The 26,270-nt window shown below is 43.1% G+C and overlaps 1 protein-coding gene across 2 annotated transcripts in view; it reads right to left on the bottom strand.

Moving 5' to 3' along the window:
* LOC147147073 (zinc finger SWIM domain-containing protein 6) overlaps nt 1-23,563 on the bottom strand; it is a 76,454-nt gene extending 52,891 nt beyond the window's left edge. Inside the window, exon 1 of one of the 2 annotated variants that reach the window (XM_086030023.1) lies at nt 23,013-23,563. In XM_086030023.1, coding sequence (XP_085886149.1) covers nt 23,013-23,454 — 442 coding nt within the window. In that variant the 5' untranslated portion in view covers nt 23,455-23,563. The remainder of the gene's footprint in view (nt 1-23,012) is intronic. The other variant, XM_086030024.1, reaches the window with a different exon arrangement.
* Nucleotides 23,564-26,270: the final 2,707 nt, after the last annotated feature.

Below are 26,270 nucleotides of genomic sequence, written 5' to 3'. Positions count from 1 at the left end.
TTAGGGCTTCAAACCGTACCACCCGGTGGAACCAAAGCGTAATGCTAAAAACTCCTCCTCCCTCTGGCCTTCATCCCTCTCCTGCCTCTCCCTGCACCCATCTGCCCTTTCTTCTTCCACCTCCCTGCCATCTCACCCCCCCCCCCCCCAACCCCACGTTTGTTCCCCCACCCCCTTCCGTCCCACTTAATGGCGCAGGCATCCAGTGTGGAATATAGATCAGTGCGAGATGGATGGGACACCAGGAGCTTCGGCCAATCCCGTAGGTCCCAGACCAAAGATTAACTAAATATTAGCTGACAGCGAGAGAGCGAGGCCGGGACACAGCTGCAGCTGCCCGTGCCACGGCTCATGGAACAAACGACACAGCGTCGGCCTCAGCCCTTCACATAAACACACCGGGGAGGGGTGCAGATTCGGGCGTGCGCATGCAATCAGAGGCGCCCTGGGAGAAGAAGTGCTCTAATCAAATTCTCTCCTGCCAAGGCGGGCTTGCGAGGAGGTAAAAAAAAAAAAAAGAGAGAAAAAAAAAAAGGGGGAATAAATCTTTATTAGGCGATGTGTCCCTGCTTTATCGATCGCTTCGCTCCTTCTCTCACTCATCCCCCCTCCCCCCTCCTCCTTTTGTTATTTTAGGCGTGCGTCTGCCATCCACTCCAATCCAGTCCAGCTGTACATCAGAGACGACCATTACCCACGTCTCCCCGGGCCAGGGTGGCCTGTCGGTGGCTGTGAAAGGGTTAGGAGGTGAGCTGACGTAGCCGCCCAGGAGGGAGGGTTAACAGGCTTATAGCTAGCCAGAGAGACAGACAGACAGGCAGCCAGATATGAGGTTCTGGGCAAGAATGCAGACAGACAGGGTGGAAATGCCACTGTGGCGGCCAACTGTCAACAACCATACGACGGCTCTTTGCCATTGTTGAAAGTCGTGCGCGGGTTGTGCGGCAAAAAAGCATGGCCGGGACCCAATAGAACAAGGCGCGGTAAAACTAGTGGAGGTTTTCAGGAGCAAAAAAAAAAAAAAAAAAAAAAAGGCTATAAATCTGGGAATCTATTAAATATGTCCACGCTAGTAGCCTAGTTTTAGCACACTAACATACTACGTAAGAATGTTTTTTCCTCCAAAATAAAAGGAAGACATTGTACGCACACGCATGGTGAATATTGCATTAAGACAAGCAGTCGACAAGCACTTTACCTGTACAAAACAAGGTCTATATTTTATTGATGACAGCGACTCAAGTAAACAAGGTTACAAATCGAAACAGATGTGAAAGCTTTTGCTTCTCATGAGAATTTTGTTGAATTTTGAACAAAAAGATTTGAAGTTACTTAGGCTGGATTTACGCCGCAAAGCCAAATGGCCAATTCCAATGAAAGGCTTTCATCTGATTTGTATGACTGTCTATTTCCATGTACATTTCAAGTGCATACATTTCATGTAGAGCTCAGATCCAATATAGCTGTCAGAAAACATGAAATAAATGATGCTCAAATTACACATAATAACTGCACAAACAATAACACAGATGTAAACAATAATACAAATGTAAATATTAAGCGTCACAAGCGGTTTAGTTGACCTGGACTGACTCTTCTTCAATTGATTTAAATGGGAGAAATCTCCACATTAGTCCACTGCCGGCCATCGGAGATTACTTTTCTTATTTAGTGGTGAAAACGCCTATACTGTCGCATATTTAGACTACAATCATTTGTCTGCGCTTTTGCTGTAGTTTACATTTAAAACAGGTTGTTTTTTTTAATGTGTTTATGGTGGTTTAACACCAATTGATGCAATTTGACGACGTCAAGCTGCCATTCGTGTTCGTCCAAGTTGGCGTGTTTATGCGGCAAATATACGGATCAAATATTTAGGTACGTTTTCAAAAGGCTTGATTTCGATCTGAAGATGTCTGATTTCATTGCATTTTTCAATTTGCATTGCCAAGATGTGTGACCCAATTGTGCCATTAAGAGCAAATAATGGGAATTGTCACTTCAACTACGCAATGTCAATCATTCCTTAGTGATTTAGCCCCAGTAACCACAAGACAACAATAATCACTTCAGCACAATCTATGGAAGTCTATATGACGCATGAATCCACCTATTATTATGCCCAACCCTGTTTTGTACAAGACTGCAGCGATGCTTATGTGACACGCAACTCCAGCTCTGGTTAGAAATGTAACATCTCGTACCATTTTCTCCTAAATTCTTGCGAAAATCCCAGCCCCTAACGACTGCCCAAGAACATGCTCGTACATTGAGCATGAGGACCAAACATTAAAGAAGCAACGATGTTGTTTGCCCGAGCGAAGAGTGTAAAACATAAAGGGGGGGGAAATCGCTGGAAAAAACTCCAGAGAGCGACATCACAGCAAATAGGCCGAGTGCTGTTCCTCCTAATTCCAGACATTGGTAAACACAGCTTCTAAATGTAGCAGCCGATAGCCCCGAGGTCGGGATGCGCACTCGCTCCGACTGGGAACGAGACGCCGATAGGGAAGAACACTACCCGCATAGCATAAGCGAGGCATCCGCTGGGAGATTGGACACAGGAAGCATTATGGAAACATGCTGTATCTAGATAGGAGCAGTGTAAATAAGATATGAGTTTCTATTGCCCGGCTTGGGAAATGAAATGGGGGGAAAATTGAGAAGCGCAGAAATGGGAGAGTCTAAGAGCATATAAAAAGGAGAGGGAGGAAAAGAGACACGCGGGATGATTAGAAGGAGCTCGAGAAGAGGAAGGAAAACCATGGGTGAGTATAAAGAGCAATAATTAAGGGTACGTTTACATAAAATGACCCAGTAAAAACGGCAACCTCCGCGGAAAGAGGATAAGGATGTCACGTGCATGTGCATGCCCGGCCACTAGTTGGCGATGTCAAAGGATAGCATCTGAAGTCGTTTCAATCACCTTTTGTCTGCGTTTGTTCCTCGTTTGGCGTATGAAAGTATTGAGAATCTACACAGTTCAGAATCGGATCAGAATCAGGCCTTTTTTTTTTTTTTTTTTTTTTAAATGCGGATGTGAATCAGAAATCTTTAACTGCATAAACGGCCAGAGGGGAAAAACACCATCATTATGAGCCTTGACGTCATTTAAACGGAGGACCCAAGCTTTTCGCCGGGAATAGGGACCGAACTTGACCGCGAATAGCGAAAATCTGTGAATAACGACTCTACCTTTCAATTACCATGAAAAACAGAATTCGGAAAATAAATCCATATAGCATTGGGTCAAAAAAAACAAAACAAAAAAAAAAACATACAAAAATGGGGGGTTGGGTAAAAAACAAACAACCCCCAAAAAAACCTGCAAATAATTAAAGTGGAAGTCAACCCAAACATTTTTTTTTCAAGAATATGTTTTATGCAGGTCCACTAGTTGAAACACTGTGTTTGTGGAGTTAAGTAGCAAAATCCACCCATTTTTCGCCATCTACTGATAATGACATCACAAATGCTCAGGGCTCAGGTAATGACCAATCACGGCTCAGCTTCAGAAAACAGGTGAGCTGTGATTGGTCTTTACCTGAGCCCTGAGCAGTTTTGATGTCATTTTCAGTCGACAGAAGTAACAAAATGGCCGCCCCCAGAAATGGCTAAAAACGGTTGGATTATCTCTTATTCCACAAACGCAATATTAATCAGAATGCCGTGTTTTAACTAGTGGGCCTAGTGGGTTTTTGCAAATAACGGGGTATAGGTTAGAAAAAAAATCCAGCGAAAATGTGAATTTGCAAATGCTGAACCACAAATATGCAGGGGTCCACTGTACACCAACGAATGACGTATGCAGTACATAGCAGCATAGAGAGAGGGGGGAAAAAACACCTCAACTTGGATATGCTTGGATTGGAATCAGGTCTCTTCTAAATGTGGATATGGATATTCAAATAGTTAGGAATCAGATGTCTGCCAATGCAACCACAGTGTAAATGGACAGATCAACATCTTAAAAATACACCAATCAAAGACGCATACATGGATGGCAACGTAAAGAGAAAACATAAGCATGTAAATCGTGTTATCTTCAGCTCAGAATCGGGCCTCTTCCGACTTCTACCAAAAAAAAAAAAAAAAGTTCATCAATGGTGTAAATCTCAAAAGCACAGTCCATTAAAGATGCGTTCTTATTTATCTAACCTTTATTTGACCAGGTTGGTCCAATTATGATTAAAATCCTCATATTAAACAGACACAAATTTACAAAGCACAACATTTTAGATGTGACCAGCCCAGCAACAACATCGATATTTTATAGAAACTGTCAAAGACACCAGTTCCTTCTGCTTTATGTATGTACAGTGTGTAAATGCGGTGTTTAACATGCTCCATTCAAAGGTGCAGAGACCATTAAATAAGGACACCGCTTGCCAAGGACGACATTGGAGTAGTTGTTTGTGCACTGTTCCTGTGATACACAGTGCCACCAAATGTGCCACTTGAAATGTACACTGGAAGTGTGAATTTAGCCTCTGAGGCCCATTTTCAAATCTGGCCCGTGTTCAGGCTCCCCAAAAAAGCAGCGTGGGTGCAAATGTCCCTTTGAAGCGAGACAAAAGTGAAGCAAAGCCACGTGGCTGCCTTTCATACCAGGACGGCCTCTCCCTCTCTCGTTTTCAGCTGCGACTTGCCACAGAGCTCATGTCTCGCATGCCACGGCGGCCTGACATCGCTGCACCAGGCGCAGCCGCCGGCACCGAGCGCTCTCCGGGCCTCCCGACACCACCACCACCATCACCGCCACCCTTTCCCCGCATAGGCTGCCAGGCAGGGAGTGTGAAGAGGTGAAAAAAAAATGACCCCGCTTCTCTACGACTTGTCACGCAACGCTGTTCCGGACTAACGGTGGGGATGAGCTGTGTCATTTTGCTTGTTTGTTTACACTGTAAATCTGTAAAAATGAGACTCCATGGGCAAGTTTATTTTCATTTACTACACCTCTGATTGAATTTATGGAGCCCTGAGTTATGTTTTAATCATCTACTATAGACAACTTCATTTGTATTTAATATTTATTTTTCCAAATTGGAAATCATTTTTTTTTTAAAACATTTATTATCAATGGCCCACCAGCAGATGCAACACTGTCGGTGGTGTTTTTATTCCCGCATTATGCATTTTATATTTCATACCAAACTGTGCTAGGGTTGTGGAAGAGCTGGAGCCTATCACAGCTGACAATTTTTAGCCTTCAATGAGCCAAAGATGGATGTTTTCGAAATGTGGGATGAAGCTGGAGTACCTGGAGAAAAAACACACAAGCACGGGGGAGAACATGCTCTGCAGTTTCAAAGTGTCAACAGACATCCGAACCGTGTTTCCACTTGAACATCATCACTAACCCACAACCAGCCTAGATAGAGCCCCACAAATTCTACCTAGCAACAAGCATTAAAAATGATCAGAACAATTCTCTCGAGCAAGCAAAGAAAAGTATTTCAGTTGTTTTGAAATGAATCACTAATGTTTCATTTCCTGTATTTTTTATAAAATAGCTGCTGGCGTTCCAATCGTAACTTTCAGCCTCAGTGTAGTACCACGTTGTGCCGTAATAATGAGAAGCACTGAGATTTACTGGCAGCATAATTAAACAGTAAATTTTTCCATTTGTGAATAATATCACTTTTCTTGCAAGTAAAAAAAAAAAAAGATCCCAAATCCATGGGAGCATGATAAAGGGGGCTTAATAAGAAATGAAAAATGTTCACATTGTTTGGACGTTTACCGGTACCCAGGGTTTGCTAAGAAAAAAAAAAAAAAAAGTCTGTGCATGACGCCGTGAGAGAGAAGCTAACAGCAGAGGTTTCATAATTCATAAACATTATTTAAAAGATCATTAGCTGGCTAATTACCTATTCGCATCCACTTACCGGCTGGGAGTATCGTGAGTGGATTGAGTTGTTTACAACTATTTAGTCGTCAACCATGGTAGCATTTAGCTGCCAACACTACCACCGTCCGCCACCAGATTACTAAGCCCGCCAGGGGACATCATGAAAATACTTAAGATTGCTTTAGAACGCATTTTATTGCCAAACCTTGGCGTTATAACGCAATAAGGTTTCAGTTTTTACTGCGTTATTCTAGGAGGAGAACGAAAGACTTCCACTTCAGAGCCGTAGCATCAAGTGTATGCCGGCGCTGGCATGAGCATGAATGACGGTTTGGAGAAATCTTTACAATGTAGTACATCCCAGACAAGGACATAATTGGCATGCAAAGGGATAAGGTATGTACTAAATGTTAATTAACTCAACAAACTTGCTTTCCACCTTTTTTCCCACGCCCCATACATACTTTATCCCGGATTACACACGCAAGAGAGGCTGGGCGTGTTTCTATCAGTCGTCAGTGAAACGGGCATCCTGTGGTGTAATCCATGGTATTATATGTGTTGAACCACTAGAGAGCAGTTGCAGGCAGTTAATAAAGGCGGCTCCGTGATATCACAGAAGAGAACAGTGGTCTTTCTTTTTAAAAGAACCCAACACAACACGTCAGTTGGTAGGATACTTGGCCCAGTTAGGGACAATTACAGGGACAAAAACCCACTTCCGTCCTTGCTTAGTCAAGTGGGATGGACGGACGGTTCCATCTCTGGGACGGAATGCCTATCGCTGGCATCTATGCATGCTAATGTCCGTTAGCTTATCTTTCGGGTGTTTTGCACTATATCTTAGTATTAAGCTCATGGACTTTTGTAAGAAAAAATGAAATTGTTTGAGTGAACATGTTGGTGTTTGAAAATGTGCAATATTACATTTTCATCTGCTGTAAAGTGCCAGTTTTATGGTAAAACCTCAAATGGGTCTGACAAATGAAACACGCATTTGCCCCCCCCCTTCTTGGAGAACTGTGAGAGCAAGAGTGTAAGATCAGCTACACAGGAATACTTTAAAAAGTCCAAGTGCGTTTTAATCATGTTTAAAGCGAGTGGGAGGGGCCCAAATATATAAGAGAAAGATTTTTTTTTTAATATATCACTGGCATCAGGCCAGACCTCATAAGTCACATTTTGGTGAATTTCATTTTTTTCTCTCAAATCTATACTATTGGTCATTGTAGGTGTAGGTGCTACAGTGACACCCTGAATTGGTTGCCAGGCAATCGCAGGGCACACAGAGACAAACAAATATCCGCACTCACAATCAGACCTAGGGGCAATTTAGAGTGTCCAATTAACCTACCAAGCATGTTTTTGGAAAGTGGGAGGAAACCGGAGTACCCGGAGAAAACCCACGCAGGCACGGGGAGAACATGCAAACTCCACACAGGGAGGCCGGGGCCGGGATCGAACCCACGACCTCTGAACTGTGAGGCGGACGTGCTAACCAGTTTGTCCACCGTGCCGCCCCCATATCATGTCTTTTAACCTTTTGCAGGTGGTTCTGAAAGTCAATAAATGGGCGCTGACTGTGCGCTGATTTCAATCGCTCAATCGCTACCCTATCTGCCTCTGATTCCTCATTGCATTCCTACTCCAGCAAAAGGACTTTAAAAGCCATCACCATAGAGCAAAGGTGTCAAACTCTTTTTTTGCCAGGGGCCACATTGTAGTTATGGTGTCCTTCGGAGGGCCGTTACGACTGTGTTCCCATGAATGTATGACCGCCTTATATGAGGAAGATGTATGACGGCCTTATATGAGCACATATACGCAACAAATTGATGGATAGCTAGTTTTGAAATTTAGAAACCGGAAGTAATTGTTCAATTATTTTTCAATTCATGATGGAAGGGGAGGATTGGTAACAAACACATCGCAGTATCTCATATCTCAGTGTTGTTAAAAGTGAAAACAATTTGCAAGAAACGTTAAGTTGACGCACATGATTTGCGTTCGCGGGCCACATAAAAATGAGGTTGCGGGCCGGATCTGGCCCCCGGGCCTTGACTTTGACACCAGTGCTGTGGAGGAACTGCTTCTCAACCCAGCTCGGTTGTTTATTGGAAAACTATAATGACAGCTTGCAATTGGCCACTAGCGGGGCAGTCTGACCATGATGCCCTTTGGCTTTAGTAAAACCCTCAGGGGGGCGGGGGTGGGGTAGTAAAGTCATGAGGTCAACGCTGGGACAGCTTGACGAGTGGAACCCCCCCCCATATCTCGTTGTGCGCTCGCCTGACAGGGGTCAGCGGCAGGTAAGCCCTCATCGCTGGCGTTTGTTTATTCTTAGGCGCCGAGGTGGTGGCGCCCCGGCACCGCCAAGCCAGGGAGCGCCTTAAAAAAAAAAAAAAAGAAGCAGCAGCGTGTGTGTGCGTGCAGGAGTGGAAAGGAGATAGCGTGGGAATGAAGACAGACGGGAATGTCATCTACCCGCTTATCATTTGCATGCCTCACCTTTCAGTATTTGCCTCGCCGTAAACACACTTGGTGAGCCCTTTGTGCTAAGATAAACATCTCAAGTGGCCAACTGTTAGCGCACACAGTCTCACTTTAGCTTTAGGGACATTATTGCGCGACAGTAGCAGGTAACTTTCCGTTCTGTACGGAAAAACCTACACCGATTATTGCGATTAAATACACACATGTGCTTGCGAAAGAGGATTGTTTGTCGCCTTTGGGCTCAGGCAAAGCAGTTTGGCTTCTAGCGAGGAAACAGATGTTGATCCACCTGCACACAGAGTCTCCGTATTGTCTAAAGGAGAATCTTGATGCTCTTTTCGCAATTTAAAACAGTTGCCGGGTTGTTTTAAGAACATATCTTGTGGCAAACTTTTGCCCAAAATCCTCAAGGCTCAAGAATTAGAACACAGTTCAGAAACCGGATTTTTTTCTGAAGCTCGTTTACAGGGGGCGGCCAGAGCTCACCCCAATGTTGGTCAGATAGCGAGTACAAATTCAGTTGCCGTGAAGACTTGCACCTAGCGTGGATTTAGCTCCGTTTCCAACAGCTGATGTTAGTTAGCCCTTCTTTCGACAGCAAACTAACTAGAGACCGAATCAACGGCACTTGTGTTGGTTGCAGCCAAGCCGTGCACTCCATTTTGTCACATTTGATTTAAGACTATAATAAATTCCACAAAATCAAATATTAATGATCACCTAGTCTTTATTATGCCCGTTCTATTGGAGCATCAAAGAACATTGGTGCATTTTAAAACATTTTTTACCTTTTGTGGTTTTTTTGACACTTGTGTTGAAAGTTTTTAAGCCTTACAAAGGTGACCTTCCTTTTACAGTTATATCAGCAATGTTAAAAAGTACAGATGTTTTAAACACTCTAAAAACAGTCGGGTTAAAAATAACACAATTTTGGGTTAAAAATGGACCGATACACAAATTGGGTCAATTTGACCCACTATCTTGCATTATTTTAGACAAAACAGCATAATTTTTTGGGGTTGTTTTGTACAAAGCTACCCAAAAGAAACAAGAAAGTTGTGTCAAATTGACACAAGTTGTGGATCGGTCCATTTTTGACCCCAAATTTTGTTATTTTTAACCCAACTGTTTTTAGAGTGTACTTTAAGTTGTAATTCTCATTTTCACACATGTATGACAGCCAAGAATGACGAATTGCTACTGAAAGCATTGCCTATACAATTAAAAGTTTATGATGGCTGACACTTTGACAATTTCCGAAGGGGATAATTGTTTGGAACAAATCAGAGGACTGTGTTGAGCATTAAGAGCATTCACTGTAAAGTCCACTCACACAAACACTGACATACAGCATCCATACATTTGAACATTCCACCGCAGTAAGCAGGCCACTTTGTGCTTATTTCAGCAGCCCATTGGTGCAAAGAGGAATTCATTAAAAAGAGAGAAGGGAAAAAAAAAACTCGTAAGCATCTGATAGGAGAATGCTGAGCGCTGCATTCCCTTGTTATTATTGCCCAATCGAAGGGCAGCATGGCAATAAAAGTCATTAAATGAAATAGGGAAAAAAATGGCTTTTAATAGGCCGCTGTCATTGTGGATTTAGTGGGGCCTTTCTGCTGGCCTGCCTGCCTGCCTGCCTGCCTGCCTTGCTTGCTTGCTCCTTTCCTTGTGGGGAGGTGTGCGGAGGAAGAGGAGCACCAGTGGATTCCTAGACAGAGTCTCGCAGCTGACGCAAGGCGAGCAGCCACAGTCTGGGAGCGAGACAAGTGGAGTTGGAAAAGGGGCGGGTGAGGGGGAACCGGGAAGGAACTCACGCAGGAGCTTTATTACTTTAGTTGGTTTATTTTAACAGGGGACACACACACACACACACACACAAAGTGATACGGTAAATTGAAAATGCGTTAGTTTGAGGGGCGATTTTGAAAAGCTACATCTGGAGTTGTGGTAGTGAGGCAAAGCTGGCTTTGGTGATTTAAGGAGGAAGCGACCATGTCTGAGGCTGGGAATGGGAGACGAGGGGAGAGGGGGGCTGGCACCAGTGGGCTGGAAAGACTGGAAATAGGGCCGAGACATTTGGACTCAGTTGATGGCAGAAGGACGCTCCGTTGGTTTGTCTTGGTAAAAAGAGAAGTTAAAGCTGGGTGTGGAAAACAGAACTTGGAGGGGATATTGGGGGGGGGGGAGGGTGATTCACTTGGAGTTGGGGGCCATGACACACACACACATGGTCCGGGACCGTCTGGTGTGCAGGGGACTTAACGGGCTGCCGTAAAGGGACATGTTTGATCACCCACTTCCTCATTTCTGATGCTTTTCCCAGACAAAAATGACACGTTCTTTAAAATTCATTTCTTTATTTCTTTATTTTAATCTAGTCGCATACGGCAGCGATTCCGTTTTGATTGCCTGTTGGACACACACACCAAATTGGGCAAATTAGCATCTTAATGCCTGTCGCCAAAATCATCAGGAGATTGGAAGATGATAATGGGAATAATTGCCACACTCGAGACGGCTAACACAAAAAAAAAAAAAAAAAAAACAGCTTGGATTTTTCCTCCAGACACATATCACTGCAAACAAACGCAAGACTTACAGAAGCCTTGTTTTACCAGTGCCATAATGGCCATACATAATTAGTATATCACTAAGTACAGCACAGGCCTCAGCCAAGGCTTAAATTTTAACAAAAGTGGTGAAAAAAAATGGTAACAGTGCACTGCCATAACTGTGCCATCAGGGTACTTCCTGATACTTCCTGATTTATGGAGGATGACCAGTGGATGACCATTATCAAGGTAGTCGGTTTGCAGTTTTTCCACTGTACAGTTTTTGCCCTACCCACTTTAAATAAGTACAGCAGGCACTGTAACAACCAGGCAGCATTTAATACATCAGTGGGAATGAAACGCACTAACAATCAGCAACAACCGAGAACAACAATCTCCCGCGTTAACTTCTCAGCATGCGGCTGTTTTATCCAAGCGGAGACTGTTGGCAGCAAGTAAAAGGAAGGATGCAAAAAAGTGGAAACTGTGGAGTACTGTACAGGGTTCAGAGTAAGGCACAGAAATGGAGGGAAGCCAGTATGCATGTTTATTCTCGATGTTTTGGTGACAAATTGGGCCGACAAGCTTTATTCCAGAGGGTTCGTTGCAGCAAAGTGGAGACTGTGGAGTATAATATAGCAGAGTTGAGTCCCAACGATAGGGTTGAGTTACCGAGTTACCATAAATTTCAGCTACAAATTTTCACAACCACAGAGACAGAAAAGAGACTTAAGCGCCACTGCAGCAAAGTGGAGATTATGGAGTATAATATTGCAGCTAAAGCACAGCAACAGAGTAAGCTAACCTCAGAATGCATGTTTATTTTTGATATTTTAGCAACAAATTCGAAAGACAAAGAAAATCTTCTCTACTAATGAAACACAATTTATTCTAGAGGAGACTACGGGATGCTGAGTGATCCATACGGTGAAAATTAAGGCCCGCATAACAATAGGTGCTGACCAAACTACAGTATACTGTTGCACTTTGAAATTATGATGAAAACAAAGTTAGTCTTGGCCTAACATTCCTTCATAGCATTGCACATCTTAGCGCTAACCTTCTAACATGCTAAAGTGTCTTTGTGTCTTGGAATTGAAATGTCAGACAACAGCAAGCAAGTGAGAGAGAGAGAGTGAGTGTTGTATCCCCAAAGAGAGTCTTTCACATGAATGCAGCCGCTGCCCCCTCGCTGTCCCTCATGGACAGCCAGATGTTTACACTCGCTCCAGGCTCAGCCATGTTTCCATGACGATGCAAGCCCAGGGTTAGTCACATGGGCCAGGGGTAGACCCGCAATCCGGGATTTTGGCTCACCTTTTGAGGCTGCGAGAGGATCATTGTGAGAATGCCGAAGAGCATTCATTATTATTCTGCCAATTTCCGCCATTCTACTCCTTCCACATTACTCCGCCGATTTAAACTTCAAAAGAGTCACAAAATTAAGGACACCTGGAGTATTACTTTCCACATACCGACACATTTTCCGCACGCCCGAAGGCATCCAAGTGAATCTACATTAAACAAAAAATGTTCCCCATCTTTCCAAATTCAAACTCTTCATCTCAATCAGAACATCATAAGAAATCTCACAAATCCAAAATTCCACACACTTCACAGTAGAATTCCCTAATTTTAACAATAAAATTCCTAACTTTAACAGCTATTTCTACATAATTAACTCTACTTGTCATGAAAATTCAACGACCGATTTAAACCATTCCAATTTTAAACTGTTCAGCTCATTCAGGATATTTTAAAACTACTACTGTTCCCAAAAGTCCAAAAATGTCATCGTAAAATTCCCAAATGAATGTATATTTTTCTTAGGATACTTCTGCACGGTTCAGCAGTTTGGCAGCAAATATTTTTTAGCAAATAAATTAAAAAAGTGAGTGTGTGTGAGTCATGCTGTTCATTAGTCACTCGCGCAAATATGTATTATATTTGTATGTGGCAAGAACAAAAGCTGGAGGAGTGTGCTTTGGTAAGCGGTAGCATACTTTATTCAGCCTCTGGGGTTCCACACAACATTAGTACGGTAAGTGGGACACTACCTGAAGCAGCTATGAAAGACAAAAATGTAATCTACAATACATTATAAGTCCCATTTGAACTTTTCGGGTACAAATCTTAAAATTACAACAAAGATAATAAAACATTGTACCGTATATCTATTCAATCATCGTGTTCAACCAAAACACAATTTTGTCCCTATAATGACATGAAAATAATAAATCATGATATGATACTGTCCACTGTCCACTATCCACTGTTTTAAGGATGTTTTAGATTTTTGTCATAGTATCGGTATAAAAGTACATGACGCAGGTAGAGTATCGAAGTTAAAATTGTGTTTTTTAACAACCAGTGCTGGGCATTCCGTCCTTTGTGGACGGACGGATAGACGGAGGGCGGGAAGTGTTTTAAAAAGGACGGACTAAGCAAGGACCGGAGTGGGCTTTCATCCATCCCTCTATTCGTCCCTAACCGGGTCAAGTACCGACTGAACGTGTTGCGTTGGGTTCTTTTAAAAAGCAAGACCATTCTCCCGATGTCCCCTGGCTTGCTCCAGTCGGCATCATAATCACATCACGACGGTCTTGTGTTGCAGATAAATGCTATCTTGCTTAGACAGTTGTAAACTATTAAATCTACTCACAATACCGCCAGCCGGTAAGTGGATGTGAATAGGCAATTAGCCAGCTAATGATCTTAAAATATGAGTTTATGAGTGCACAGAGGGGTTTTTTTTTTGTCTTGTTTTTTTTTTTTTTTTGGTGGGAAGGGATCGATGGAATTTAAGGATGGAAGTGCTTTAAAAAGGACGAGGACAGACAGGGTCGGAGGACGATTCTTTTTTATGAATAAGGACGGAGGGACGAGGACGGAAGGATACCCAGGTCGCGGACTGTACCCAGCTCTGGTAACAACACTATTCAGGACATCTTGGTAATGATTACCATTCCCAAAATTTTCACAATAAAATTGTAAATTTAAGAGCAATTTTACGTCCATATTTGTTGACTGACTGAAACCATTCCAACTTCAAGTCTGACATTCACAAGTTCAATTAATTCCACAGCATTTCAGTTGAGCTTTTTTTGCATTTAAATTCAATTTCTACAGAAAGAGCATTTCTAGTTCATTTTTCCCCATATACACACATGCCTCAAAAGACATGAAATGACTCCACAGCCTTTCATTTAGAATAACTTGAAAGACGGGAGGTGGTGAGGAATAGGAGGGGAAAGGGGGGGATTTCCCAAAAGTTCTGAATCATATTGTGTCAGCAACTTGTTAAGATGTCACTTGGGCACTGCGCATGTGGGCTCAATTTTGACAGGCATTAGGGGAGAGGGAGGAGGAGGAAGAGGAGGAAGAAGAGGAAGGAAAAGGAGGAGGAGAAGAAGGAGAAGATCTGAGATCCAGATCCACCCACGCTTGAAAACAGCCCACACACAAAGACGAAGAAATCCTCAGCCACCTCAGCCTGACAGTGTCAAGCGAGCGACATGCTCGTGCAAGATTTATGCATCATGCGCATCGTAAATTCTGCACCTTTGTGGACGAAATGTCAAGCCCCCGCCTTATAGAATATATTGTTGAATTAAACCGTCTCTGACAGTGTCAATCAAAAGTGTGAATTCTTATCTGTAAAGGCAGTATGTATTTTGATTTGGATTAGATCTCAATTCTTGTTATAAGGCTCGAAATAAGCAGTTTCATATCACAGTTTGCGAGTCAAAGTTAGCATTTTGCGCCTCATCAAAACACAATGAATAACAAAATTGAGAATCACAATCTTTAACGGGTCTTTTTTCCAGATAATTGAACCGCCGAGACGGTCCCAAAATGCTTCGCTGGGCTTGACCCACTCACGTCACCTATACGCGAGGAGACGGACATCGAAGAAAGCTCAGTGCTATTCGGGCCGCACCAGCTAACTAGCAAGAAGCTTCCACTGGCTAGCTAGTTCGGCTAAAAACATTGTGGTGTCGCTATTATGTCAGTAATCATCACCTAAATGGCGGCGAGTAAGATACACTTCTGCAAAGTATCGTTCTCACAAATGGATAAAGAGGAAAGATTGAGAAGTCATGCTAATCGTGAAGCTAACCTAAGATTGACAGGGAACCGTTAAATACTGGAATTGAGTTCTCGTGTGATCGGTACATTTCTCACAAAGTCTGGCTGGAACTGCGTTAAAGTGGAGCGCATCAAACTTTAAACAGCAAAATAGTAGGCAAATAAATAAGTGTCTAGACTGGAGAGAAAATCATACCTGCTAAACAGAACCAGAAAACGGAAATGAATTAAGTCCAGTAATGGCATGCGTCAGCGTATTTTTGATTTTGACTTTTGAGGTCTGCCCAATAAATAATCTTAAAATAACATGGACTTTTTTTTTTTTTAAATCAATGTAGCTTTTCTAAAAAAATCCATTCTGAAATACTAAATTTAAGATAAAATTTGTGCTTCAAATTACCCCACTGAAAATGCTTCTAAACAAGAAAATACCGTTTGCTGCTATGCACTATGTGAATTTAAGTAATAAAAACAGTTGATTATATAAAAGAGAAAAACAATTCATTGTTCATTCGTTATATTGTCATATATGTATTGTTTAATATATCTCTTGCTTCAGGTCCCTGGGATTAACCCGCAAAACAGTGGCTCCCCAAAATTAGAAAGTTGCTCCTCAAATGAAGTCATTGATTCGCAAACCTGCTCCGCAAATTATTTTGAACCTTCTTGTTATTTTGGACGACCATTTTGCCACTTGTATTTCCAGTACAAGAAATTATGAAAATCACTCTACATTGAACACACCACTTCACAACAATGAGGGTCACCTGTATTTTCCTGATGGCCGAAATAAGAAGCCTTTTTGTTTTTAACCAATAGAAGTAGAGACTGTGACGTACAATGCCAAGTCCACAATAAGAAGATAACAGAATGTTGCTGATCTTGCACTGGAAGTTATTATTTTTATTTTGGCACTTTGTCAAAGATCTGGACCAGTTTAAAAATAGTACAGGAGACTCTAAAAATCGCGCTACACTGAATGTATCATTCAGAACAAATACCATTATGGAGGACAATCACTCAAGTGAGCATGATTCAGATGTTGCATTTGGTCTGTGTTATTTGTCCACTTTTCCACTGCGCGAGATCAGCTCGTCTTTCCACTTCAAAAATAGTACAGGAGACTGCAAATACAGCACCTCAATGAATGCATCATTTAGCATTGTTTGAGTTGCATGATTTGTTTGATATCAGATGTTATGTCCAAAATTCTTGCCCAAACTCGAAATTCAAACCGAAAACTTCTTGTCTCTGAGGCAGACGTACTACCCAATAGTACACTGTGCAGCCATGTGTTTAAGAGTTTAATTGAAAAAAAATCCCTATTTTCATTCATTTCTGATTACATTTAGCAGCTATTAATTCAGATGAGATATGCCGGTATTCAAAACGACTGGATACAGATTTGAAACATTGCCAAAAAAAAATCATGAAAATACTTTCCATCATATTAATCTCTTATCATAACTTCTTTGGCACTTTGTGGCATTACCAGCTAAATAAGATACACATTCCACTGATAAAGTCACTTTAATTCACTATTTGGCCAGGGGATTAATAATTTCTGCCTTAAATGTATATAAAACCAACCCAACTTTAATACTACAGTAGTACAGTAGCAGTTTGGAAAGAGAAAAAAAAAAAAAAAAAGAAACCACCTGCCTGGTTCTTACTTGACTGACATCATGATGCAATATTACACAAAAGAAAAATTGAGAGCGAGAGGATGACGCAGAACCCTAATTAAGAATCTCCCAAGCGTAAACAAATGAACCCGAGTTACGAGCAGAGGCGTGCATGTATGTGTGCGCGCGCACACACTTGGCAGAAAGTAGGTGAACCGGAGCAGGATGACATTCACACTCAGGCACCACTGCCGCCGAGTGATATTTGTAAGGCATGGTTCAGTCGCGCCACTCTGGGCACTTTTTATTTTTATTTTAGTCTAATTTTAACAAAATAATAAAAAAAAAAAAGCCTTGTCCCGTGCGCCCTGTCATTTAGATTTGGGGCAGCTGCTTGATAAAAATGACATCTTTTTTTCCATGTGAGGATTTAGCCTAACAAGGGGGAGAGGAGGCGTGCGGCCTAATGACATTGCGGAGAGCGACATATGCCAGGCATCACTATGTCTGTCGCTCCTTGGGGACATTACGGTAACAGGATAGTAAGGAGGAGGTGGTGTAGCGCGCGTGTGTTTTACCTCCAGGCCGAAAGCCCTGGAGACAGGCAGAAGGGGGGGTGGGGGTGCGAGGAAGAAATACAGGCATGAGGGGTCAGCGGGAGGAGGAGGAGGACAGCAGGATGAATGGGAGAAGAGGGGATGAACTTGACCCAGTCTTGGAGGACTAAAAACAGGAAGGAGGGTAATGAAGTGGAAACATGCTTTGTCATGCCTCGCCAAAGCCATAGGATTAGACTTCTATAATTAGAGGACGGGGGCATCATAATGCTAGCCTTCCTTTTCGGCCACCATGAGCAGCTACGGTTAAATTACACAAGGGGGGTGGGGGGGGGGGGTCGTGTGGAGGGTGCGGAGCAGACGCTGCGAGGAGGTGGAAGTTTTTGGATCACTTTCGTATGGATATGACTGCGTAAATTCAAACACAGGGCATTCAAGGATGACGGTCATTTAGGGGACGCTGATACGTCAACAACCGAGCAAAAACACAATATGCTGAAGTGTGTACTCCAGGCCATTAGATGGCGATATGTGCACCAACTGCATGTCCTACTGTCATTTGAGTGCAGTCATAGGGAAACACAAACAACAAGGATTAATCGATTCCCCACTTTAAAATATCTAAAACTGCCTACAATAAGTATATTCGTTTTAAATATGCCACAAACAATGATCCCAAAACACTTTAATATCATTTGATACCCATTTTACAACATAATCCTTACAAATAAATGTATTCCAGATGATTTGATTTCAACTGAAAAACACACCAGAAGTGCATTTGTAGTGATGCCTTTCGCTCACTCAGTTAAGATGTATCACTTCAACATAATACTTCCTACGACTGACCCTTCTTTGGTGTATTCAGGTTCAGAATTTGATGTAGCATAGTAATACTTCTCTGCTAGTGTTGTAAATGTGCAATACAAAAAACTCCTACAGGGGGTCCTGGGTTTACGATGAGTCTACACATGACACATAGAGGTTCTAAACAGCGCACACGGAACTAGTTTGTGCAGAGGTGTTTGAATACGTAGAAACGCGGTATGCTCAAGTATGCTAATTGTTTTTCATGTGATTGGTTTAATGTTTAGATATACACACACACTCTGCATATCGTCGCTGTCATGTGAAAAACACTTATCTCGATTTTTTTTCATTTTCTTATTTTTCCGCGTGACAGACATCGCATTAAAGTGAAAAATACAAAAAGTTTTTAAAAATTGGAGATAAGAGTTTTTCACAGGACAGCGACGATATATAGATTTGTGTACGTATGTATGAGTGTGCGCGAGAGAGAGAGAAAACTTACGCTCATTGCGTTCATTAAATGACTGAAAAGTGCATCGGTTACTGTGGCTCTCCTTTTCCACATGCACGTACAGTAAGTTGAAAGTAAAAACGTTTAAAAAACAAAACAAAAAAAATTGCAATAGTGGGAATTCCTGCGACAGAAAGATATACATTCAGCAAAAAAATATATACTATATAATGGGGTTGCGAACGAAGTATAACAAAAGAACTGCAAAAAAAAAGCACACTTGCTAGTTTAATCATTTAAATCTTTTGGATTTCTATTGCCGCTCTTTTCTCGAATTTCCGAGCTGATAGCCAGTAAAGCGTACATGAAGAAGCTCTTAAGAGCACAGGTAGCCCACCTGACATATTCATCACTGCCTGCACAGAGTGCTGGACCGTCAGCTAATGCTTCCATATGAATATTTATCTGAAGGGGGCTGGCGTCGAAACAGATGAGCTCGCAAGGGGGTGGGGGGGAGAGAGCTCGCCATCCATTTCTCTCGCTCGCCTTCGCCATCCGTTACTTTTCTCCCACAATCACCATTTCAATAACCCCACCCCCCGCCCCGCCTCCTCCGGGCTTCCCTGATATCACCCCGTCTATTGCTCTTCCCCTTAAACATTGCCCACCGCCCGCCCACCCTCTTCTTCCTCTATCCAATCCCTTCCAACCGGTCTGATATATGTATGCTAAAGGATGGATGTCGAGAGAAAGGGGAAAGAAAAAAAAAAAAAAAAAGTGTGTGTGATTAATGTCTTTGAGAAAAAGATAAATAATCACAGGAGACTGGGGGCTGGTAGTTGGCCTTAGGGGAGCAAATATGGAGAGTTTTATGGCTGGGGGAGGAGGAAGAAGCGGAGAAGGAGGAGAGGAGTACGGCGACAGCAGATCCATTCAAGTATATTAGCCTCCCCCTCCCACACGCACACAATAACCTCAGCATCTATTCTATTGCGCTACTGTCTTTCATCATCAACAATGAATCCCATCCCTGTGACAGCGCACACACACACACGGATAAACACTTTTTTTCCAGGCCACTGTATATATGTGTGTGATGGGCCAATACATGTGCTGTGTGATGTGGCTGACAGCCCCCCCTCCACCACCCATTCCCCCTCTCTCTTTCTCTACCCCATGCTGCCCTGCTTTTAAGCCCCTCATCCTCCAGTGGCTGCCTGTCCCCTGGAGTAGATTGCATCTTTTATTTATCTTTTTTTTTTTTTTTTTCTCTCCTCCTTGGCTTTATTTCTTCTCTACCGCCAACCACACTACAGCTCCCTCCCCCCCCCGCCCGCCTCCCGCCCCACCCCCCGTGCAAAAAAAAAAAAAAAAATGGAGTGAAAATTGCAATCAGCATAACACGCCGGCGTCCTCCTGCTGTGTGCTCGCCTGTCATCCTCGCCTCTGTTGCGAGCGGATGAGACTGACAGCCCGTGCAGACGAGGACACAAACACATGCGCAGACCACCACCCCCGAGCCTCCCTCTTCTTCTCTCACACACACACACACACACACACACACTTGCAGACAAAGGACAGGCATAGTAACCAATTAGACAATTAATTGATTGTTGAGAATGATTCCGATTGTGCGGGATTGATTGCTGATTAATCGCGTCTTGAAGCAATCAAGACTAAACGGAGGGCGCCACTTAGCGAATGACGTCAGCTAAAGGCAGAGGGGGGGGGTCAATCCACATAGACTGGCATGGAAGCAGGAGTTAAGAACATTCGGAAAGCGCTCCCATTTAAGGATGGGCAACTGGCTGGGAAATTGATTAATGAACTAGTCCATTCATTGTCACTTTCTAATGACTAATGACTGTTCTGAACTCCCGTTTCCATGCCAGTGATGTACGGAGAAGAACGCTGAACAGTGGGAGTCCTGCCAAAATTGTGTTTATTATTGATGCAGCTCAAATTCTCATGGTTGACGTCATGGTCATCTTCTTCAAGTTGCTATGGACAGTGGGTATATCCATATGCATAAAGGCATGGAAACAGGAGTTTAGAACTTTCAGAAAGACTTTCCACCTAAGGTATGACATTTGAATTAAAGTCCATGGTCCATTCCTGGAAGAAATATTGAAAAATTACACTGGTCAAAATGAATTCAGAGATGGATTTATGTGTGCGTAAATTTAGTTTTATTTTCAATTTAAAAAAATGTATTTGAGGTTTTTGAGATTTTTTTCATTTTTAGTTTATAATTTTTGTTTCAGAAAAAAACAGCTATTCCTGAACCTATATAGTACATACATACATATTATTATTATTATTATTATTATTATTATTATTATTATTATTATTAGGACAACCTGCTCCGCTCATTTGTCAATTACAACCTTTCACACTGACGCAAAACGACTTTAGCCTGGGCTAGTGAAGTTAGCACAAATGCTAGTGTGCTGCATTCTTTCAACTGTGTTTACATTTGCCATACTGTGTTTATGCTAAACGATGACAAGAATTAGTTAAGATGAAGCTACCTTATTCCATGACAGGGTTCTCTAAAACTGGGCAAAATGGGTTACGGTCGACCCTTTCGTGGGTCGATCGTCTGAGAAAATGCTGTAAGAGGTATTGTGTTTGATGTGTTCTTTGTTGTTAATTTAGGGTAATAGGTTAAGTAAGTTTGAGTAAGAGATCATCAATCCATTTTAAATGTCCTTGTCATATTTACTGTTACACGAGAGCTGGAGCCTATTTGCAGAGCTGGTCATTTTACTAAAAATTGAGCGTCCGTTATACGTCATCCGTCTGAAGCGTGGGTACCCTTCCGTTGTCCGTCGTTCGCCTTTTTTACCGGGGGAAAAAAAAAATAGCACACGTCTATAGGCCGGTCCGCCTCTAATTTTAAACGGGCTGTCGGCGGCAAGTCCGACTAAACTTTCACTTGCACCCCCCGCACCCCCCTTGCTGGACGATATTTGAACAGAAATAGTGACTCACTGTGCTTTGGAAACCTGCGTGCTTGCTTTGACAGCCTGGTCCCTCAAATCTGTCCCCGAATCAACAACACTATTTTCTTCCCTGCGGCCATCGAAGCCCCGCCGCAAAAAAACAGACTAATAACTGCAGACGAATGGCAGACTACATAAAGGGATTTCCGTCTTTGCTTAATCCATCTATTTTTAATTTTTTCCCATCATTCATCATCCGTCAGCAAAAAGGGCGTCCGTCAGTGACGGGTATACGGACCGGACCGTCACATAGACGGAATGCCCAGCTCTGCCTGTATGGAAAACAAAGATTCAAACCCAGATCTACTGACTGTGAGGCAGATGTGCTATCCACTAAATAACCATGCTGCCAACTATGACATCCATCCAACCATCCATTTTGCAGCGCTTATCCTTATTATGGTGGCAGGTGAGCGGAAGCCCATCCCAGCTGACTTTGAAGTGCGAGGTGGGGTTCATCAAAGACTGGTCAGTTAATCAAAGAGTAAATTCACACTCACAATTATGGGAAATTTTGCACTCTTAATTATCTTAACATGCCTGGTTTGGGAATATGAGATGACGTGAAAGAAAGCCCACACAAACTTCAAGCCAAGATTCAAACCCAGGACTTGTCACTGTGAGGCAGACATGCTAACCATAATAGTCCAGCGTGCTGCCAAGCAACTACCAGTTCATTTATCCTCAATTCTGTGCTCAATCGAGTTCCCAAGCCCCAACCCTGGAGCGTGAGTGTCCAATGAGTCTAATAGTGGGGAATCTGGTAAACAAGCCAGCTCCAGAGGAGAGTGGAGAAGCGAGGAGGGGAGAGCTGCCTGCCTGTCTGTCTGCTTGCCTGCCTGCTCCATGGCTACTATTGTGCACTGCACATTCTCCAAGCCCACAAGAGCTCCAGCCATCTCTGCACGCAGATTCTTTAGAGGCATAGCGAGCCAAGGAGGAGAAGGAGGAGGAGGAGGAGGAGGAGGAAGATCATGCATAAAATCTTGTTTGCGGGATGCGTTCAGATTCAGATGAACCAGGGGAGGGTAATGGGATTAGAATCCTGAACGGCTTCCAAGGGTGTGGAGTGGGATTGACAGCTCCGAGTCCAACACGCTTGGTAAAATATGATGAGGGGAGGAAAAGGCGAGAGATAGGGGGCTGCTTAGCCCACATTCCCCACTCCCCCGTAATAAAACTAGGTGAATCATTTGCATCCAGCAGCCACATACGTCCTGGCATTGACAGAGAGAGAGAGAAAGAGAAAGAGAAAGAGTGTTTGGCAACCAAAATAGAAGCACTGTGGCTTTAAATCGCCCCAACCCTCCCACCCTTTTCTAAATATCGTCTATTTAGCCAGCGGTGAAAAGATATAGGGGGGCTTTTGTCTGTGGATCGGTCGGTGCTGGTGGGGGGAGAGCTGCAAAGGCAGAAAAATAGGAACAAAGTGCTATATAAGCTTCCAATGGAAGGAGGGGGAGAGCTCCGGGCAAAGGAGAAGTGGGCTACTATTACGTGGAAATACCCGGCATTGTTTACACTGGAATAGAAAAAAAAAAAAAAAAGTCTGGCACTGGTGTTGATTGGCACTCACCGACTTGCAGTACGTTGTCCACCCAGCCGCCCTCCAGCAGAGTGACACCCCGCAGGAAAGGCAGCTGAGTCTCGTCGTTATTGTCCCCGCTAGTTCCACTCTCCTCGGCCCCGGCGTTGAAAGACGAGTACATGCAGATCTCCTTCTCGCTCCGCGGGAACGACCAATATACGATCCGGCGCTGGACGGGCTCCGGGATCCGCTCGAAGCGCTCCTCTACCCGCTGGAAAGGCCACTTCTCGGCCACTCGGCGCGCCGCGATGTCGAGCAGCGACTCCGGGTTGTGCGCTTTGCCGCTCTGCCCCGCGGCAGAGCCCGAACCGCCGCCTGCGCCGCCGCCACACAGGACTCCTCCAGCCCGCTGCCCCTGCCTACACGCCGGGTTGTAGCCGGGCCGGCAGCAGAGCCGCTTGGCTGGAGGCTGCTGGACTCGCTCGGCCATGTTCGCACCGCTTCCGACCTGCCTCGTCGAGCCTCTCCGATCATATAAACGGGATAAGGAAGAGAAAAGGGGCACTCTCGCGCCGATTGTTTGCCCTACATGGGCAAGTGAGCCTTATTTGGTAATGTAGGCGGGGATGAGGTGTCGTCACAGAGGCCTTTGTGTACGACTGGGCGTGGCCTCGGAGGGGGTGCTGCTATAAAAGGAAGCGGAGGCGGAATTCCCGAACGTCGGCAAATCCTTTGTGAAGCCGTCGGGCCGCGCGAGGGCGGAGCCCCGGCGGCCGACGGGGCCTTTTGAAGTTTTGCCTTCTTGTTGGGAGTTTAAAGGCGGGGGCTTAATCCAGAGGCGGTATCGGCGGCTCCCAGCGGGCGTAAAGGGGGGCAAGAAAGCCCACTTTTTTCTCCACTTTCATTTTTTCTCCTCCAGTGGAGCCAGAGCTGCATTAACAGCATGATGCTTGTTTTTTTGAGGCCTGGCGCCCCACAAAAAGCTGACTTTTAGCTGTTAAAACAGACAAGAAACATTGTGGTAAAAATTAGTGAGCTGGACATCATCATCAACACCATTTGAAAAGAAGGGGCTGTGCACTTGGTATGTGGGTCTTTAGTGAGGACTAACCCAACTTAATTCACTGTTTAATATCACCATTTTCATATCAATACCATACAACTGTGCATGTACGTACATCACACATCTAATCCACGTACATAATTCAGAATTAATAGTTATCTAAACATGACAAAGGTAAAACATTTAAAGATAATACAGTGGTACCCCATTTTAGGAGTATAACCATTCCAACACCAAGCTCAACTCAATTTACTCATGCAGTATTGTATCTAACTCTTTTGAGTGTCGGCTGTAAAGATAAAGTGAAGGTAACAAAGAAATATTTTAGATGAAAGAGCAATTTTCTCTTCTTTCTTTGAAATGAATTGAGAGTCCATTAATCTGTTCAGTCCGCCACCCAACTCCTAGCAGCGGACATTGGATTTTCGTCACGGTTCGTCAGTGTTTGTTCAAGGTTGCAAAGACGTTTGCCCGACATTCGCCAACAGTTTCAATGGTCATTGACAGTTTTTCTTGTCACAAGGTGATTTTGACCACGTTCAAAATTTCCTTACGACAAGCAGAACTAAGACCATTGGCGAATATTTGGTGAATGTTTGGCGAACGTTTTCAACCTTGAACAAACCCTGATGAGATATCAACATTCGCTACCTTCACAAACACTCGTAAATGTTCGCCTCTCAGTGGGATACGTCCGGGCTAATACAGTAGTATGAACTGAAGAAGTAACACTTGACTACCTGCTTTTTTTTCTGATTATAAAAGGAAGGCATGAGAGAGGCATTTATTTCGGATTCAGCCTCTAACTAAAGTTAATGTTTTTTTCTTGTAGCACATTTTCTACCTCCCCCAAAAAGGTCTGCTTGCTTCTCAGTGCCTAGTCACATGATTACTTTCCCTTAACAGCCATTAAAAGTAGTGGAGGTGGATGGATACAAAATGGTGGTACCGCGGTACAGTCATTTGGCGTGCCCACCTTCCTGTGTGTGTTCCGACTGCGACAAGAAAGCTGGTCCATGCTTTGCGGGTGTTAGCTCGTGGTTACATCGCCTGCCCCCGGGCTCCCCACCACTGACGAGACGCCCAGAAACTACCGGAATAATTAAAACAATTTAACAAAATGGCCACCAGATTGCCGGCATGCTCCTTAATGGTCTATAAAAGCTGGCCAAAAGTATGCCTGTAAATCAGAAATGCTAGCAACGTGTTCCTAGCTGCCCCCGTAGCGACTCTTGTGAGGGGGACTAAAAAGGCTGCCCTTTGAACCACGTTGAAAGCGATCTGTGCCGTATGGAGCCAGCAGATGTGGCCTAACCTGATTTGGTTTCAATACTTCCCCACAGGAAGTTCACAAAGCCAGGAGGTCTTGCTTTGTTATGTTAGTCATCTTTCTCAAAGGGCCAAAGGAGCCTTTTTGGCTCCCTTTCTTCTTGCAGACAGGAGTTATTGCTTTATAATTTGCAGGATTTTTCAAACAGAAAATTTACTGGTGATCACATTTTCCCTAATAAAAGCCAGGTGTCAGATGTTTTGGAGTGTGTGTGTGTTTTTTTTTTTTCTTACACTGTTACGTGTTTCACAGCGTGACTCCTCAAATAGTCTGCGCTCCACTGCAGACCATGTCTCTATTAATCACTACTCACCAACAATAAACGCCTCATTCTTTATAATGAAAGGATAATGTGATACCACAAGTTACTCCACGTCTATATGTACAATATTAGACTATTTAATTGAAAAAAGTATTGCTTGATCAAAATTATTTCATGTAATGATTTTTTTTGTACATACAAAACATTGTGCATTTAATTATGTTTTTAGAAATAAAATATAAGTATTGTTTTCAATTAAAATGAAAAATATTTTCATTTAACTTATTCAATGAATATAATACCAGTAATTATATAAAAGTTACTTATCGAAAATAATGACTTTTGTTTTCGATTCAACCAAAAATGAAATGCAATTTATCAAACATTATGTGATACTTATAATTATTTTATATGCAAATGCAATATTGTTTTGGATTAAACTATAATATATTAAATATTTTTCAATGCACCAAAGTATTTATTTACAAACAAACATACATACATACATACATACATACATACATACATACATACATACATACATCCGCAACCCTTGTTGGGATGAGCGGTTTGGATAATGGATGGACGGATTGTCTGAGAAACTTCAATTCATATCTTTCTGTAGAGAAGCATGACTGGATTAGGCTGCAT

Source organism: Filicampus tigris, chromosome 5 (genome assembly GCF_054856515.1).
Source record: "Filicampus tigris isolate MCC_2025a chromosome 5, RoL_Ftig_1.0, whole genome shotgun sequence".
Lineage (NCBI taxonomy): Eukaryota > Metazoa > Chordata > Actinopteri > Syngnathiformes > Syngnathidae > Filicampus > Filicampus tigris.
Note: the sequence above shows the minus strand (reverse complement) of the source record. Positions and strands in the feature narration are given on the sequence as shown.